The following is a 17,533-nucleotide window of genomic DNA, read 5'->3' as shown; positions in this document are numbered from 1 at the left end:
ACTTTTGACTTTTTGCAGTAAGTAACGCAAGCTGAATGTGCGGCCTGGGTGGTTGTTCACCCCCAATTACTAGCATTTTTGCTGCTATACAAACTATGTGCATATATAAATACTTATCATATATATATATTATATATGCTCGTACATACTCATACATTCCCTTTGATGCCAGTTAGCAGTTGTTAAACGTTTGCTACTTGAGCATCAGCCATCAGCCATCAGCGGTTTTCGAGCACCCACATAAAATCGCACAAGTTGCGTGGGTCGCAGGCGGTTGAATGGTATTGGCGCAGAGCAACGATGTTGATGCGAAAATATGCTCAGTACAGGGGTGGCTCTCGCTGTGCATAAATGTCGGAAAGGCGGTGAATGTGGATATTCGCAGGAAAACACCTTAACACAATTAAACCTTTTTGAGCTGGCTGGCAATCTTAACGTAGATAAATTAATTGCGGCCCAAATAGCAGCCAAAGCAAAAAGAACGTGAAGACGGCTTCAAACGATAATCACTTCCTGCAACCAAAGGCGTAGTAGTAGCACTCTAAAAACTTATTTCGTCGGAAAAAAAAGAAATAAAAACCAAAAAACAAAAAAAAAAAAAGACACGAATTATAGAGCTACAAAGAAAACAAATAAGCTGCCTTTTTGTTTTGTGAGTTGACTTTCAATGGCGCGTTTTGTGATTTATTTCTTGGTCATTAGTTCATTGTTGATTTGTCATGAAAATGTGCGTCAGGGTGGGAGCAGCGGTATGGCGGAGGCAACAAATGGACGTGGTGGCCAGTTGGAGGGACGCGACCGTCATCATCATGAAAGGGGTGGACACATAAGACGTGAGTTGATGAGTTGCTGGTAGTGAAAATATCGCTAGCGTCATACTTTCATTACAAACGCGAAAGCAGTTTTTTCTTGATTCTTCTTAATTGTCAATTAAGCTAAATTATTCTGAAAAGGATTATTTGGTATGGAATTGGATATGTGGTTTTTTGTGCTGCAGTAAATGAAAAGCAAAATCATTTATTAAAGTGAGAAAGTGAAAATACAAAAATATATTCTAATAAGTTTACAATGAATGTGTGGAAAAACGTGGAATGCGCACAGCTGAAATAGGAGAAAAAGCTCGGTTCAACGAACATCCAACAAGGGATGTATACATTTTATATAATTACACCCTGACACCCGTTTTGGGTGTTTGCACGAGCTCCCCCCTCCTATTTGTGGTGTGCGTCTTGGTGTTGTTCTCCAAATGGAGGGACCTACAGTTTCAAGCCGACTCTGAACGGCAAATAGTTTCTTATGTGGGGCTTTTTCATGTCAGAAATACACCCTGAGGTTTGCCATTGGCTGCCGAAAGACGACTGCTCCTGGAAATTAGAACAAAAAAAGGACCTACAGCTTTCTGTTTGAACCGGCGTATATTTTATCCCAAATAGGTATGTTTTTGAAGTCAAAACTTCTTTAGAATCGTTGGGAGTGATTTGAGACTCGATGAAACGAAAAAGCGACACTCTTGGCTACGAAGCGTTATATGTTGATATACGTATATGTGTGTGGCTGCGTACTGCTGACCACGCTAGTATAGTGAGTATTGTAGTATGTATACTACACGGCCTATTACTTACTTTGGTGTTTAGTTCAAGCGTCATACGTATGTATGCTAGTACGTATGTGTACGCACCTGCGTATTACGGAGCCACGGTGAGCGAGAAGGCGTTATGTATACCTATACTACACTACCTAATACTTGCCTAGACCCAGCGTCCTACGAATGTTTGTGTGTATGTTAGTACGGGTGTGTAATATACGCGTTACGACGCTCATAATAGCAACCGCGTGTGCTGTATTGCGTCCGTACTTTTAAATTCAAATTCAATTCGTAAATATTTTCATTTCTAAATATTTACCGCAATTGCAGGCGGTGTTGCAATATACCACAATCAAAATGACGCTGCTCGTATTGTAACTCCACAGATAGATCTGAATGCACAGCAACTAGAATCACTGTCTGTTCAGCTCTCTAAAGTGGGAGAAATATGTATGTGCATGCGAAACCAGATTGAGCAATGGAAAAACAGATTTAATTGTGGCAATTTATATTTCACCGAATCAGTCAATAAATAGCATCACGGAATTCATTCACGAAAATTTAATAAAGTATACACCAGAAGTATCGCGGATACTTAGAAAAGATTACGATAAAGTTCCAATGATATTAAGTGGCGATTTTAACGTAAATTTTGCATTGGACACAGCGGTTCCTTTAATAGACTTTCTCAATACAACATTCAATTTAAAAATGTGTAACAATCGCACTGAATCGACAACACGATCAAACACCACAATTGACGCGGTATTTCAAAGATATGTTGACAACATCGAAACCAAAGTATTTGTATCATATTTTAGCTATCATAAGCCACTCGTATCATTTGTTCAAATTGAAAACATTGAGGATGAATAATAATAAAATGAAGAAAATAAAATATGAACTTTATAGCAATATTATAATGAACCTATAATTATCCCGCTCCTAATGCTGCTTTCGTCTCATTCTCTCTCAGTTTGTTTTACGGAAGGTTTCACTTCTATCGCGGCTAACCGTTAGACTGGTATTTTTTTTTTATTATAAAATATATTCGCCTTTTGTTTGAATACTCAGTTTTTCATGCTCTTAAAAATATACAAATTACACTTGACTGTGAAAATAATTACTAATAAAAATTACTATGCACGTCAAACTATGAATTTTATATGGTAAAGCTGCATAATCAGTTTTTCATTTGCTCATCAATTTAATTTAAAAAAAAAACTTTCAAGGTCTAAATTTTCAAAAATTACTAAACTAGCCCTGTCTAGTGAACAGCACATCACCCCAACCCTTAATTCACAGGAGCAACTCCTCGCTGCAACCTTGCTCCAAATGCTTCTCCTTAGGGCTGGAATTGAATCCAACCCTGGGCCAGAAGTATTCGATTGCTGCGTCTGCTATAAACGGCTCCATTCGAATTCCACCTCGGTTAGCTGCAATAAGTGCAACGGTATGTGGCTTTCATTTTCACGCCGCTGCGGCAGCTGAGAACACGCATTCACTCTCTGCTGAAGGTTGGCGACGGAAAGTCTATGCGGAACCCGTTTTCCCTGCTTTGAAACCTTTCCCAACTGAACCAGGTGCCAGTGAACTGCTCCATGTGATGAATTTAATCTCTGAGCTATCATAGCGACTGTCAAATTTGGCTCAGCTTCCACGAGTTCGAGCAAGGCGTCGGAGTTAAAGACTTCAGGACGACCAGCGCGCGGGGCATCCCCCACGCCGCAGTTACCACTTCGGAATTTTGAAAACCACTTTACTTACACTCACGGTATCCTCTCCGTTAGAAAGCGTTATGAGGGCTTTTGGGATCAAGGAATTATGAGCGACTACTGCTGGATGCAACTTCGTGAAGATTCCGTACAACATGAAAGAAGACGTTTGAGAGTAAAAGCGTATTTTCGACCTCAAACATAGCCATGTAAAAAGCTGCAAAATCACACGTGTTGACTTTATGGGTCATAACTTCTACAATTTTTGTCGATTCAAACAAACTTAGGCTTAAAATGTAGGTGACAAAATTGTCTTTCAGAAAACCTATCTTATGTCGGTATAAAAAAATAGTTTGTTTCAGAATAATAAACTTTGATAATTTAGTAAAAAAACGTAAAAAATACCTTTTTTTTAATTTTCAACAGCTGTTTTGCGTAAACTACGACTTCCATTAACACGAATTATGTATTTCCATGTAGGTTATAAATATGTGTGCCTTTCGAAATTTATGCACTTCAAAGAAATGGCGCGCACTGTTTTCGAGATAGAAGGTAATAACTGCACTATTGCACAGAAAACAGGTTTTTTTGGGAATATCTCGGAAACCGTTCTTTGGAAAAAGAATAAAAGTCAGTTTTGGTTTTAGCGACCTCAAATTAGTCTAAAAAACGCTTTTTGCTCGAGGAGCATTTTTGAAACTGAAAATTTGTAAACTAGTGTTATTTAAAACAAAAAATGTGTGTTAGAGGTATAGTAATTCATACTTCAACTTCAGCAAGAAGTTTTATAAAAACGTAAAAAATAGGGTTTTCCAATAACAGGTGTTACAGGTGAATGGATTGCGCTATCGAGAGATGATTAACCATTTTTTTATGGCCGGAATTGGATGGTATTGATCTGGACAACGTTTATTCTCAACAAGACGGCTAGTGACTTTTTCTTTGGGGCCAACAGCCCTGGGTCGATTCAAGACCTCAAAGATGGAATTAGTGCGGCTGTCGAGGACATAGGGCAGCCACTTTGCAATTCGGTTATGGAAAGTTTTATGAAAAGGATAGCGTGGTCGTGCAGGTCATTTGCCTGATGTTATTTTCCACCATTAACCGCATACCTTCATCTTTATATTGAAAAAAAACATCCGATCATTCGTATTAAAAAATAGCATTTCTTTTTGAATATCAAAATAACACCTCTTATTGGAAAATCCTTTAGTTGAACACTCTTCCTATGAAATAAAGTATACGCAGTGGAGGCCTCGGTTTACGTTTTCGGCTTTCAATTTTTGATTTTTTCCTGGACAGGATGCAGTCTGCGGATTATTAATCGTTTCTCTATGCGGTGGAAATCGTTAGTATCACTTGTAAAATATTACCAGTGTTCCCACTGGGTGACGAAAGTTGCAATTTGTATCATTTTTAGAGTTAGTTACCTTTTCACGACTTTTTAGAAATTTATATTTTATAAAACAAACAAAAAGTATCACGCAGATTTTCATTCTCTACATTCACTGTGGTCATCTGTGGCAGCGGAGCTTTTCCGACTACTTCAGGCCGGCATTAGATGCTCTGATTAGTGTACCACCACTTGATGCTTTCATCCAAGGAGAGGCCTTCAAGGCCATCTGCAGGCTGAAACACAATGGGAACTGGTACGACCCCTGTCCGTCATTGGACTTTGATCCAACGATACTCTCCATGACTCTTGACTCCCAGCCATCCAGAGCCTTGCTTGCTTACAGTGTGGTGCTGCCAGAGACTCAACTGTGGTCAAACTCAGAAAATGAGGCCAGCAAACACTGTTTTCACATTTTCACGGATGACTCCAGGACCGAGCACGGCTCCGGCTCTGGGGATTGCGGGGAATACAGCAGGACAAAACTACACTTACTTGGAATGCATGCATCTGTGTTTCAAGTGCAAGTGTATGCAGTTCAAGAAGCGATGAACTTTGTTGTGGAAAACCGATGGAGAGGCAAATTTATATGTGTCTGCAGCGACAGCCAAGCTGCGCTCATGACCTTAGACATCCCACCAACCACATCAGAGGTAGTCGAGTCCTGTAAATCCAGGTCAAACTACGTCGGTAGACATAATAGTCTGATGCTAACATGGGTCCCGGGACACGTGGGTATCGTGGGTGTCGAGATCTCTGACTCTTTAGCTTTTTTGCCCAAAGAAGATGGCACAGACCCCGTTTTGCCACTCCCTTCTGCAGCCATCAAAGACACGATTAGCAAATGGGTCACTACAACTCACAAGCGAGCTTAGCAAGCTCAGGGAGGCCTGATGTTACCTGTGATGTCCGATCGACTGTCGCGAACCCTCCTGTCATTAAGCAAAAAGGAGTGCAGACAGCTGGTTGGACTGATGGCGAGCCACTTTCTGTTGGCGAAGCACATGAAAGGGAGGCATCTCAGACAGTGTACTCCGTCCAACTTTTGAAGAGGAGTATGAGACGGCGGACCACTTTCTGTGCATCTGCCCCGCCTTCGCTCGAATCAGGTTTGACATCGGTGGCACTGATGTGTTAAGAATAACCGCCTAGGCTTCTTGGTATTACAAGATCTACTCAGATTTATTCGGAGCACGGGTGGATTTAAAGAAATGTAAAAAAAAAAATTTTTTATTTAACCGTGCAGAGGACGGCCTTCCTTGGGTGTTCTTCCACAATTAAGGAACCTGCAGCGTCACCTGCGAACGGCAAATGGTGTTTTAGGAAAAACATTTTCTATAATTGGATATTCCACATTTGATATTCCACGCTCACAGTGGGTCTCTGAAGGCGGACACTACCCGAACCAACAAATTACTATAAGGTATTTTTTATGTTTTCTTTGTTTTTTATTCAGATATTTATTTTATTTACATACACCATTAGATTTACAGAGTGTCTTACAATTAAGAGTTCCACAAGTCTTCCATTTCATAGTTATTTGCTACTAAGGCTGGAAAATGAGAAACCAAAAGCCCAAAAAATGCGAGAATGAACTAATTTCTTTAATGACTTCAGGTATTTCAAATTTAATTTAATAAGGCAATTCTCGTAATTAAAAACTTAAATTTAAAATATTTGTTTTCATATAAATTAAAACTAGATACGGAGATTTTTGATATATTAAGACAAGCTAAAACTCTACCTCTTGGACGATTATTTTTCAAACCTGTATTTTATTAACTTTTAATATACATTTCACACAGGCTAATTACATTTATAGAGAATAACTAGAATATATGTATGTAAATGCAACTTTTTAATAATTTTATTTTAATAAAAATCTGGTGTTAGCACTTAAATTGGCTCAAAAATCGCGTTGACTTTTACGATTTTTTTATTTTATTATTTATTATACAGATTAATAAATTAAACCTAAAAAATGTGATTTAACCACTAGCCATAAAGACCATTGGCCTAATTACAATGTAATTTTTTTGGAGGTGGTCGAGCATTCTTTATATGGCAGAAAATACATGACATGAAAAATTAACACGAATTTCGAGCCATTTCCAATTGATATAATAATAACACACCAGAATTGAATGGGTTACTAAACTCCGTACCTCCAATGTCTAAGAATTCTGACGAAAGAGTTTCAAGTTTTAAGGATTTTTTTTTTTAAATTTCGTACAAAGCTTGAAATTTTAAATTGTATGGTTTTTGTTGCATTACTACCTATTGGGTTGGCAACTAAGTAATTGCGGATTCTTTTTAGAAAATGAGAGACACTTTTTTCATGGTCTTTAGTTCCTTTCCTTTATTCTGTAATGTACTGCCGATTTTGATCAATGACCTTTTGCCATCTTTCAGATCAGCATCATAATCCCACGTTCATAAAACTTCTGGTTTTTATTAGCAAAAAAGTGAATCAAGTACGATTTGACATCATCATTATTATTGAAATGTTTACCATTCAAGAAGTTTTGTAAAGATCGAAACAAAAAGTAATCAGATGGTGCAAGGTTAGGACTACATGGTGGATGTGGCAAAACACTCCATAAGTTCCAATAATTTTTGCCGCGTGGCCAAAGATGTGTGTGGCCTTGCATCGTCATGGTGGAATATAATACTTTTTTCGATTTGTAAATTCGGGCCGCTTTTCTTCTACTGCATTGTTTAATTTCGTTAGTTGTTCAATGTAGACATCAGAATTGAGCGTTCGGTTGGGTGGTAAGAGTTCAAAGTAGACAATTCCTTTGTAATTCCACCAAACTGATAACAAACCTTCTTTTGATGAATATCAGCTTTAGATGTTGTTTGAGTTGGTTCACCTGACCTGCTCCACAATCTTTTCCGCTTGATACTGTTGTACACACCCCATTTTTCATCGCCAGTTATCAGTCGTTTTAAAAATGGATAATTTTCATTACGTTTCTTTAGCAAATCGCAGCTGTTAATGCGTTTCTTTCAGTTCGTGAGGAACCCATATAACGAGTTTTTGAACATAGCCAAGTTGTTTTAAGTGATTTTACACGTGTTGTACTGTGATCGATTATTGTTTTGATTATAGCGTCATCAACTTCAACTGGAGCGTTTTTCATCTTTGAGTGACAAATCACCAGAACGAAATTTGGCAAACCAATTATGACACTGATGTTCTTTTAAGACTTTGCCATCATAAATAACACATAACTTTTTATGAGCTTGCGATGTGGTTTCCCCTTTGCGGAAATAACAAAAAGCAAAATATGACAAAAATGTTCCGTTTAATTTTCCATTTTTCAACGAACGCCAAACGAAAACTACGCAACCGATCAAAAAACTTTCTTTTTACTGATTGAAAGCTGAATTGCGTACTATCAAATAAGAAAATGTGCTTTACATTTGTACTACGGCTGTAAACTTGAGAATTCAACTGAAGCCATGTATGAGTTAAATGCGCAACTACTTAGTTGCCATCCCAATATACATATTTCCACAAAAATAGCTATAGCAAAAGGAGCTATAGATTCTAGAACACACACTTGAAATCAGAGGTGGGCAAAGCTCAGTCTTTCGAGCTGTGCACTCAACACACTCAAGGAATTTGACTGACAGCAAAATAGAATTATACAAGGTAAAGTCCAAAATAAACAAGACTGAGCTAAAGTAGAAATAGCAGGAGCTTTGTTCCGATAACTTCGAGTTTATTATTCAAAATAGTTCTCTCTGGATCTGGATCTAATGCTTAAAGAGTGCTTCAGGTCATTGACCGGAATGTGCTTCAGGATGTTGGTACAAGCTTTTTGGGTTTTTGGATGGCGTCTCCGGACGCAAAATGTTTCTCTTTCATGGACAAGAGCAATTTTCCACAGGGAGCCATATCAGACGGTGAGTCATTGATGATTGAAATGCGATTTCTAGTCAAAAATCAGTCACAAGAGTAGATCGATGAGATGGTGTTTTTTCATGCAATAAGCGCCAGCTTCCTACTTCGCGGTAATCAGGGCGAATACGACGAATCTGATGCAACAGACACTTCAAAACGCCAAGGTAGAAAATTGCATTGACTGTTTGGTCAGTTGGCACGAGTTTCTTGTGGTCAATTTCCTGGGACTCGTAAAAACAAATTAGCATCGACTTGATTTTTGACTTCCCCTAACGCAATATTTTACGTGGGGCCTTTCATTCGGCATTTTGACGATTAGTTTCGGGTTCATGTTGGAAATATGACCATCACCAACCATCACCAGTTACAATTTAACAGTTGTAAATGAAGTTCTCACCTTTTTAATGAGGTCTTTCGAATGTTGAATTCTGAGAAATTTTTGGTCCTCAGTTAACTGTTTTTTTTTCTTTTATCCGAAGGGGGAATCTTACATAGATATCGTCCACATAGACGGCATGCACGATTCATACTGATCGCTAAAGGTGCACCTCATTTGGGACCACGCACAGTCAGTATTACTACTAAACTGGTCTTGCGAAAAAGTACACCTACGTACTAAACTACTAAACCCTAACTCCGACCTCTGTAGCTTTAGTTTGCTCTGCGATATCGCTGTATCCCAGGGACAAGCTGGCCAGTATGACTCTTCATATCTGTTTCAGTCTCTGTGTACCCTTCATTACTTGTTTTTCTGCTTTGTTTACTGCATTCCCATTATTTTTTCCGCAGTTCCTGTAACGCATTTGCGGACCATTCTCCCATCTTGGCACACACCAACTTTGATTGCAGCATGTGGTTTACAATGTTGCCTGCGGTTGGTTTTACTTTTATTATTTCTTCAATCGAAGTTCTCTCAGATGCGTATCTCGGGCAGGAGAAGAAGATATGTTTCGCGTTCTCAGTACCGTTGCCACAGAACAAGTTGTCTGCTGCGTCCTCGTAGCGGAGTCTTTGAAGTTACTCTCCTTAGCATCCATGTCCCGTCAGGAACTGTGTCAGGTAGTAATTCGTGTCACCACCTCTCTTTTGTCGCTAGGTCCCAGCGATTTTGCCACTCATTTATGCTCCCCTGTCTTTCTTTCTTAGGCTCTTCCCCCGTTAGTCGCCTGTTTAGGCTTTTGGCTTTATTGTAGACTCTACTCAGTTCAGAGACCATCTGGGGCCATGATGCCCGATGTGTGTCATACACTGCTTCATACGATACGGTCCTGAAAGCACAGGCAACTCTAAGGGCACTTAGTCTAAAAACTCTTGACAGTGCCGCCGTTACCATGGTTGCCTTTCCGCATGCTTTCTTAACATTAAACCCATCAATGTTTAGTGTAGTCGTTTCTAACTTTTTTCTACTCGTAATGAGAACTGCTTCTGTTTTTTGTCCTGCTAGCTGGAGTTTAACCGCCGTTAGACTTTTTTTGACCTTTGTTGTTGCCTCGCGGCAGATGCTCAGAATCTGAGCAATTGTTTTGGCGATTATGGTCAACGCGATGTCGTCTGCGTATTCTATTATTTGGGAGTTGCAGTACTCCATCATATAGCACATTCCATAGGATCGGGCCCAGTACAGATCCCTGCGGTACTCCGCCCGTCACTGCATGTCTCTTCTGACCTTCATCCGTATCGTATAGAAGTACTCTTTCTGATAGATAACTGCTTAAAACCCGTACTAGGTATGCTGGCGTTTTTTTTTTCTTCCAGAGCTTATGAAGGCTTGGGGCCGAGTGAAGGTTTTCTTGATATCCAAAGTGGCAACTGCACAGTATTCTTTGCCACCATGCGTCCACCTGTCACCCTCAATAGCCTTGCTTGCAAAGCTTGTCACCTTCCTGACGGCGTCAATGGTTGAACGACCATTTCGGAAGCCAAACTGATGTCCAGATAGTTCAGCCGGCACTTTCTGCAGATGCTGCTCCCGGCGCGTGCAGATTAATTTCTCCAAGATTTCACCCAGAACATCTATAATGCAGAGTGGTCGATATGATCTTGGGTCACCCGCTGGGTCATTTGGTTTCTGAAGTAGGACTAATGCTCAGTTAAAATGCGAAAAATCTAAGTTTTGGAGATAATCAATTCCGATTTTATGAATTTCAATGAAGATTTCAGTTCATTTTTCGGTTCTTTTTGATAAATTTTCGAACAATTTCGATGAAGTTTTCGGTGATTACTGATGTTGGGCGGCCCGCATATTCATTGCCATTTATGTCCTCACAACTATCTCTGAAACCTGTAAGCTACTCAACCATCTCAGAAACGTGTATACCAATCATGAATTTCGCGCCAGAGATAGACACTCATCATCATAGACTTTTTTCATCAAAACAAATGTTACGGTTAGCGATTTACCGATTTTAAAACAAAATTTGATATTCTCACTTTGTTCGAAACTCATTTTTGCACCGAGGACACAAATATACTGACACTTTAGACGCAATAATTTAGCTTCCACTGAACCGAATGCCACCAAGCTTTCACTGTAAGTCAGCTAGGGATGTAACTTCTAACGCACTTTTTTTTCTCCTTCTTCACTCCTCTCGGGAGCAGAGGGCCTCCACAAGGCTTGTCTTGCGTTAGTTTCGTTAATCTATTTGATTTAGCCTGCCGCTACCAGTTCTAAGTGGTGGAAATGCCCACCCGTCGTTGCTTAGGAACAACGCCTTCTTACTGCTTGGAGCGCCATCTGTGTTTCACATTTTGCTGCCAGAAGGATGGTTGAGGACTCCGCTAAATTTGGTGTGACTGCGCTATTAGTGCGGCTGCCCGCTTCCTCTTGCTGACGCCACTGATGCAATGTGTGACTGTGTATGTTTCTTTGTTTTTTACTTGTTTTACCAGCCACAATGCAAATAATGTGCCAACCATTGTGCGGGAGTAAGAATGAGAATGATACGTTTTTTGGGGTTGAGGAAGGATGATTGTTTTTTTAGGAAGAGGGGAAGTAGGTAAATTTGGAAAAGCGCGAGGACCGAGGCCGCCTCCAACGCACTTACTCAGTGAAAAGATGGCGCCTTTAGAATCATTTGTATGGTTTTTTATTGGTTTATTGTGGACTTCACCTTGTATTATTGTTTCTGGGAAACGGCTATAACGATATTATTGAAATGTGGAAGTTTATTTTTGGAATCATGCAAAATAAGGAAATAGATTTAAGTAGTTTTTCTAGCGGTAAGCAGTACACTCCCACACGCCAACAGAAATTACGAAAGGTAGAGGAAAATGCACCATAAATAAAAATTAGAGTTGTCAAAAGAAATCTATTTTTGCTGCTTAAGAGTTCTCAAATATTTAAAGAATGCACAATAATTACCTTGTTTCCAGGGTTACTTTTTGCTTGCCGCTTACTGAAAAATATATTAATATTTAATTAATTTGGACATTGTTGCCGAAAAATCTTCATTAAATTCCATTTAATAAACTTAAGTCAAATCTGTAATAAGTAAACATAAATGAAAAATGAAAACGTAAATCAGACTTACAGCACAAAACAAAAAAAAAAAACAGAACTCAGGCGTCTATTAAATGGCAGCAGCTGCAATACGAAGACCCAGCGAATAGTTGCTCTTCTGTTTGCACTTCATCATCTTCCCATTTAAACGAGTCTGCAAGTCAAAGTACGAACATATTTTTGCAATGAAAACACAGACATATTTATTCTCATATATACTCGTATAGATATGTATATTTACATCCTGCGCTGTATAGCAACAAAACGAGTCTATTGTCATTTTCAAAATGAGAAAATAAACAATGGCTTTCTTGCTTTCACATAGAGTGTGCAACATCCAGTGGAAGTGGTGATAAAAATAAATATAATTTTCATTTTTCTTCTAGGCGACCTGAATCATTGCTGGCGTCGTTACGATGGCTATAATTTACAAAGCACGATGGTCAATAAAAAGGAGCAGTTGAAGAAGCCATATGGCATACTGTGCAATTTCAAATGTACTTGGTTTTTCACAATAAAGTAAGTCCATCAAAATTATAGGAAAATATTGTAATAATAGAAAATAAATTACTGGTTGCAGTATTGATGGGTTTCTTAAGTAAAGGGTGGTTAAGTTTTCAGGGCCGGTGTTGAGTTTAAATAAAATAATTTTTTTTTTTAATTATTCTCATTTCTCTTTATTATGATAATATTGGATAGCTCAATTACGTATATTATAAAACGAAATATCGGCCAAATGGCCTCGATGGCACACCTCCATCCGATGGTCCAAATTTTCGATGACACTGAGGCATAATTGAGGTTCTATGTCGTTAATGTGCCGAATTATCTCATCTTTTAGCTCTTGAATTGTTGCTGGCTTATCTACGTACACCTTTTTTTCAAATAACCCCAAAAAAAAGTCCAACGGTGTCAAATCGCATGATCTTCGCGGTCAATTGACATCGCCGCGACGTGAGATTATTCGGCCATCAAATTTTTCGCGCAAAAGAGCCATTGCTTCGTGAGCTGTGTGACAAGTGGCACCGTCCTGTTGAAACCACATATCGTCCACATCCGTATCTTCCAATTCGGGCCATAAAAAGTTCGTTATCATCTCACGATAGCGAACACTATTCACAGTAACTGCCTGACCGGCCTCATTTTGGAAAAAATACGGCCCAATGATGCCGCCGGCCGATAAACCGCACCAAACAGTCATTTTTTGTGGGTGCATTGATTCTACGGTAATCACTCTTGGATTATTATTCACCCAAATGCGGCAATTCTGCTTATTGACGAATTGAGGTGAAAATGTGCCTCATCACTGAAGATGATTTTCTTCGAAAATTGGTCATTCACTGTTGCCAGTTCCTGCCACCATTCTGACCATTGACGACGCTTGAAATGGTCAAGAGGCTTTAGTTCTTGAGTCAATTGCACATTGTAAGCGTGTAAATGCAAGTCTTTTAGCATAATGTTCATCAACGACGAGCGTGAGAGGTGCAATTGTTGGATACGACGACGAGTTGAGGTGGGCGGCTCTTCAACCACACTATCGCGAACAGCAGCAATATTTTCTGCAGTACGAGCTGTACGAGCATGCACTGGTGTTTTCACGTCTCCAACAGACCCGGTTTGCTCAAACTTTTGCACAATTTTTCTGATTGTACGCATATTTGGACGATTAAATTGACCGAAAAAATCACGAAGTGCGCGATATGCATTTTGATTTGAACGCCGGTTTTCATAATAAGCCTGAATAACTTTAACGCGTTGCTTGATAGTGTGTCTTTCTATGGTTCAAATTGAATTAGTTTGAAATTGAAAAATATCAAATGAAGTACAGAAAAGAGCTTCACGTTTAAGTGTGGTTGACATTCAACATCGGCCCTTAAAATTTAACCACCCTTTATTAGACAATTAAATAGACGCCATTTAACACTGAACTCTACTGTTTGGTGCCAGACGAATTTATTGAAGGTGGTGGCACTAGACTAACAACAACGTTTTGTACATTAGAAAATCAGGACAAAAAAAAGTAGAAAAGAAAAAGAAACGGTCGAACTACGAACGTATGAAAAGCCGGCATGCATACGACGATGGTGCACATGGAATTGATTTTCGTGATTTCATTTTGTGCCAACATCCGCCAAACGAAGAAATAAAAGACAAATCATTTGATGTACTGATATCACGTGGCATTTGAATGATAATGTCACAGGACACTATGCGCGAGGAATGCATGCTGTGAGACTTGGAATTACCTCGAGTCCTTGCGTTGCGTTGGATGTATGGAGGATGAGGGGGAATCATCTCAGCACCTTCTCCTTAGCTGCCCTGCTTGGCGGGGTTAAGATCCAGGTATCTTGGCTTTTACTTCTTTGTTGCGCCTGCAAACTGGAGATTCGTCTAAAATCTATCGGACAAGAGAAATTGGGTTTATTTATAGATAATCTTGTGCCTGATCGAAGCTTTTTTTTCAAAATTAACAATATGGTGGCCTCAGGAAATGCTTTTCCGAATTTCAAGAAAACACCGACCATAAATTGTTTAAAGAAAATCGAAAGTTTTAAAAAAAAACCCTTCGATCAGGCAAGAGTTTTTTATGCTTTTCAAAAGCAGTATAAATTTGATTGAAATCTACCAAGCGGTTTTTAAGTTACAGTGATCACCAGTTCAAAAAACATAGTTTTGAGAAAAACGCATTTAAAGTTTGCTATCGATTTATGTAGGGTTATACGAATTATTTAATTACTTGCACTGTGTCATCTATTCCTGGGCCATATAAAAGCTCTTCAGCCGTCATAGCAGCTTCCAAAATATGAATTGGCTGTTGAGTACGTAGCATTCTACCTTCCCGAGTGTTGTCGTTAGCGCGCTTAACTGCCACTTTCATATGAACAGCATCCATTTTTTCAGCATACAAATGAGAGTTAGGCCCACAATTAAGTCCCAGTGTATTCATTATAACAAATAATGAATTTCTACCTTCATTGAATATTTTTGGGGCATATTTTCCATACTAGTTGATTAGCAGGTGCTGCTAGCTACTTGATCTCGAACGTTCCGGAGCGCCCGAGCGCCCTTTGTTAATTGTTGAATAACTCGAAAAGTATTTGTCGGCTTCACTTCAAAATTTCAAAAGATATTTTTAAGATATTATAGTTTGAGAAAATGCAAAAAAAATTTTTTGAAAATTTTAATTACTCCTAACCCCTTAAACTCTCCGATTGAAACAATGAATTTTGAAACCATTTTATTATATTATCAATTCAACATTTATTTTTCATTTCAGTTTTCCCACATGTGAATTCATTTATGATTACAAACTTTCTTGCTACTTATTTACATCACTGCCGGATTGTACTAACGTGAAATGTACGCTTCTGAATTTTTTTACATAAAATATAGACAAATTTTGCATAGCCAATTATAGATATAATTATTTACAATTACAATATTTTAAAATAAATTTAATTTAAGAAATTTTTGTAAATGCTTTAATTTAAACTAAATTAAATGTACATTTTTTTAAACTAAATAAACTAAAATATTTTAATTAATAATACCGAACAATTATTTTAATTGAATACATTTGATGATCAAAAATAGTTCCTATCTCCAAAACGCTCAAGCGATTGCTGTAATTGGCGCAAAAGTAACCTTGCGATGTTTTTTGGCTGTAATTTAAAAAAAAAAATGAAAAACTTTGATTCTTTTTGTGGATTATTTTTATTTGGTCTTTTAATTTTTTTTACATCAAGTCGAGAATATGATGTCATGTAAATGGCCGCCGCCACAGTTGATTGCCATTTGAGCCCTTTTTATGGCATTTTCCATCACTTTGGCCAAAACTTCCGGCGATAGGTCCTCACATTCTTGACGGATATTGTCTTTAAGAACTGCAAGAGTCTGAGGCTTGTTGACATAAACTCGCGACTTCAAAAAGCCCCACAAAAAGAAGTCTGGAGCGGTCAAATCAGGCGATCTTGCTGGCCAGTGCAAATCGCCAAAACGGGAGATTAGGAGCCCGGAAAATGCATCCTTCAGCATATCGGTTGTGGCACGTGCAGTGTGTGCCGTTGCACCGTCCTGTTGGAGCCACATGTTTTCCAATCCCAATTCATCAAGTTGCGGCAAAAAGAACTCGTTGATCGTTGCTCTGTAGCGTTCACCATTCACAGTAACCGTTTGGCCCGCGACGTCTTTGAAGAAAAAAGGTCCGATGACTCCTCCAGCGAAAACAGCACACCATACAGTGACTTTGAGCGAGTGTAATGGCTCTTCGTGGGTTACACGCGGATTTTCAGTGCCCCAGAAGCGTAAATTTTGCTTATTTACGTACCCGCTAAGATCGAAATGGGCCTCGTCACTCATGAATCAAAAACTCATCTTCCTCTTGGTGGTTATTAAGGATGGCTTGAGCGTATGTTAGACGCGATTGGCGGTCAGCAGCTAACAGCTGATGCACCGTCTGGACTTTGTACGGAAACATCTTCAAATCTTGCACCAAAATTCGCTGTAAAGACCGTCGACTGATACCCATTTGCGTGGCACGTCGTCTGGTCGATGTCGACGGCGCTTCCATGACATCCTCGGCTACAGCAGCAATATTCTCTGCAGAACGGCTACTCCGAGGTCTGCCACGTCTGGCAGCATCTCGTGTTGTGCCAGTCTCTTCGAGGCGAGCGGCTAAACGTCGCAGTGTTTCACCAGTAGGCGTTGGGCGGCAAGGGAATCTGCGACGAAATTCTCGTTGTGCCAAAGCCTCCGACCGATTATTGGTCAAATAAATAGTCAGCAATATTCCGCGTTCTGGAGCAGTGTAGCGTAACATTAACGTGTATTTCGCATGTGTTTACTACACAAATGTCAAAACAGAACTGACATTAGGGACCAATCGCAAAATTTATAGCATCTTCTGATAGGAGGATTACTTGACCGCCAGCTGTTTTGTAGCATTTTAATTTGCTTGACATGTCGCACATACTTCTGCTCCACGTTCCACTTGCTGTCGCTATGTGTGCCTTGACAATTATTTAAATCAGTTTTATTTATTTTTTTTTTTTTTTTTATTATATTTTAATTAAAGCTAAAATTTTCCATTTGCCCTTTTCTGTTTGCTTCCTGTGAATTGAATTGAAGATCTGCAAAGTTTCTTGCATCGCTTTATGTACATAATTTATAGTGTGCCAAGAATGCCAACGTTGATCAAATAGAAAATACCACGAGTTTACTCGTACTTGTCCCTTCACTGTTTCACATTAACAATTTAAACAAAATATACGAATATTCAGTGCACTCAATGGGCGCTGCTAAATTAGACTTCTTTTCTTGGTGAGCATCTGGACAGCAATCAAGTTGTGCGCCCAGATACATGGGCAGATGCATAGTACACTAAGCGAAAACGCTAATGGGTCATTGAAAAAAAAAATTGGTAAAAGTAAGG

General features: G+C 39.0%; 1 protein-coding gene across 1 annotated transcript; it reads left to right on the top strand.

Annotated features, from left to right (window-relative positions):
* The first annotated feature begins 221 nt into the window (after positions 1 to 221).
* Positions 222 to 15,506, top strand: LOC128856412 (uncharacterized). Its single transcript, XM_054091710.1, has 3 exons — positions 222 to 833; positions 12,489 to 12,621; positions 15,380 to 15,506. Exons 1-3 carry the CDS (start codon positions 668 to 670, stop codon positions 15,486 to 15,488), a joined length of 408 nt encoding a protein of 135 aa, XP_053947685.1. The 5' UTR covers positions 222 to 667; the 3' UTR covers positions 15,489 to 15,506.
* Positions 15,507 to 17,533: the final 2,027 nt, after the last annotated feature.

This window comes from Anastrepha ludens, chromosome 3 (genome assembly GCF_028408465.1).
Source record: "Anastrepha ludens isolate Willacy chromosome 3, idAnaLude1.1, whole genome shotgun sequence".
Lineage (NCBI taxonomy): Eukaryota > Metazoa > Arthropoda > Insecta > Diptera > Tephritidae > Anastrepha > Anastrepha ludens.
Note: the sequence above shows the minus strand (reverse complement) of the source record. Positions and strands in the feature narration are given on the sequence as shown.

Coding starts and splice junctions, on each gene's coding strand:
- LOC128856412 (XM_054091710.1), top strand. CDS start 668: ATGGCGCGTTTTGTGATTTATTTCTTGGTCATTAGTTCATTGTTGATT. Junction 834..12,488: donor AAGGGGTGGACACATAAGAC/GTGAGTTGATGA, acceptor TTTTTCTTCTAG/GCGACCTGAATCATTGCTGG. Junction 12,622..15,379: donor ACTTGGTTTTTCACAATAAA/GTAAGTCCATCA, acceptor TTTTCATTTCAG/TTTTCCCACATGTGAATTCA.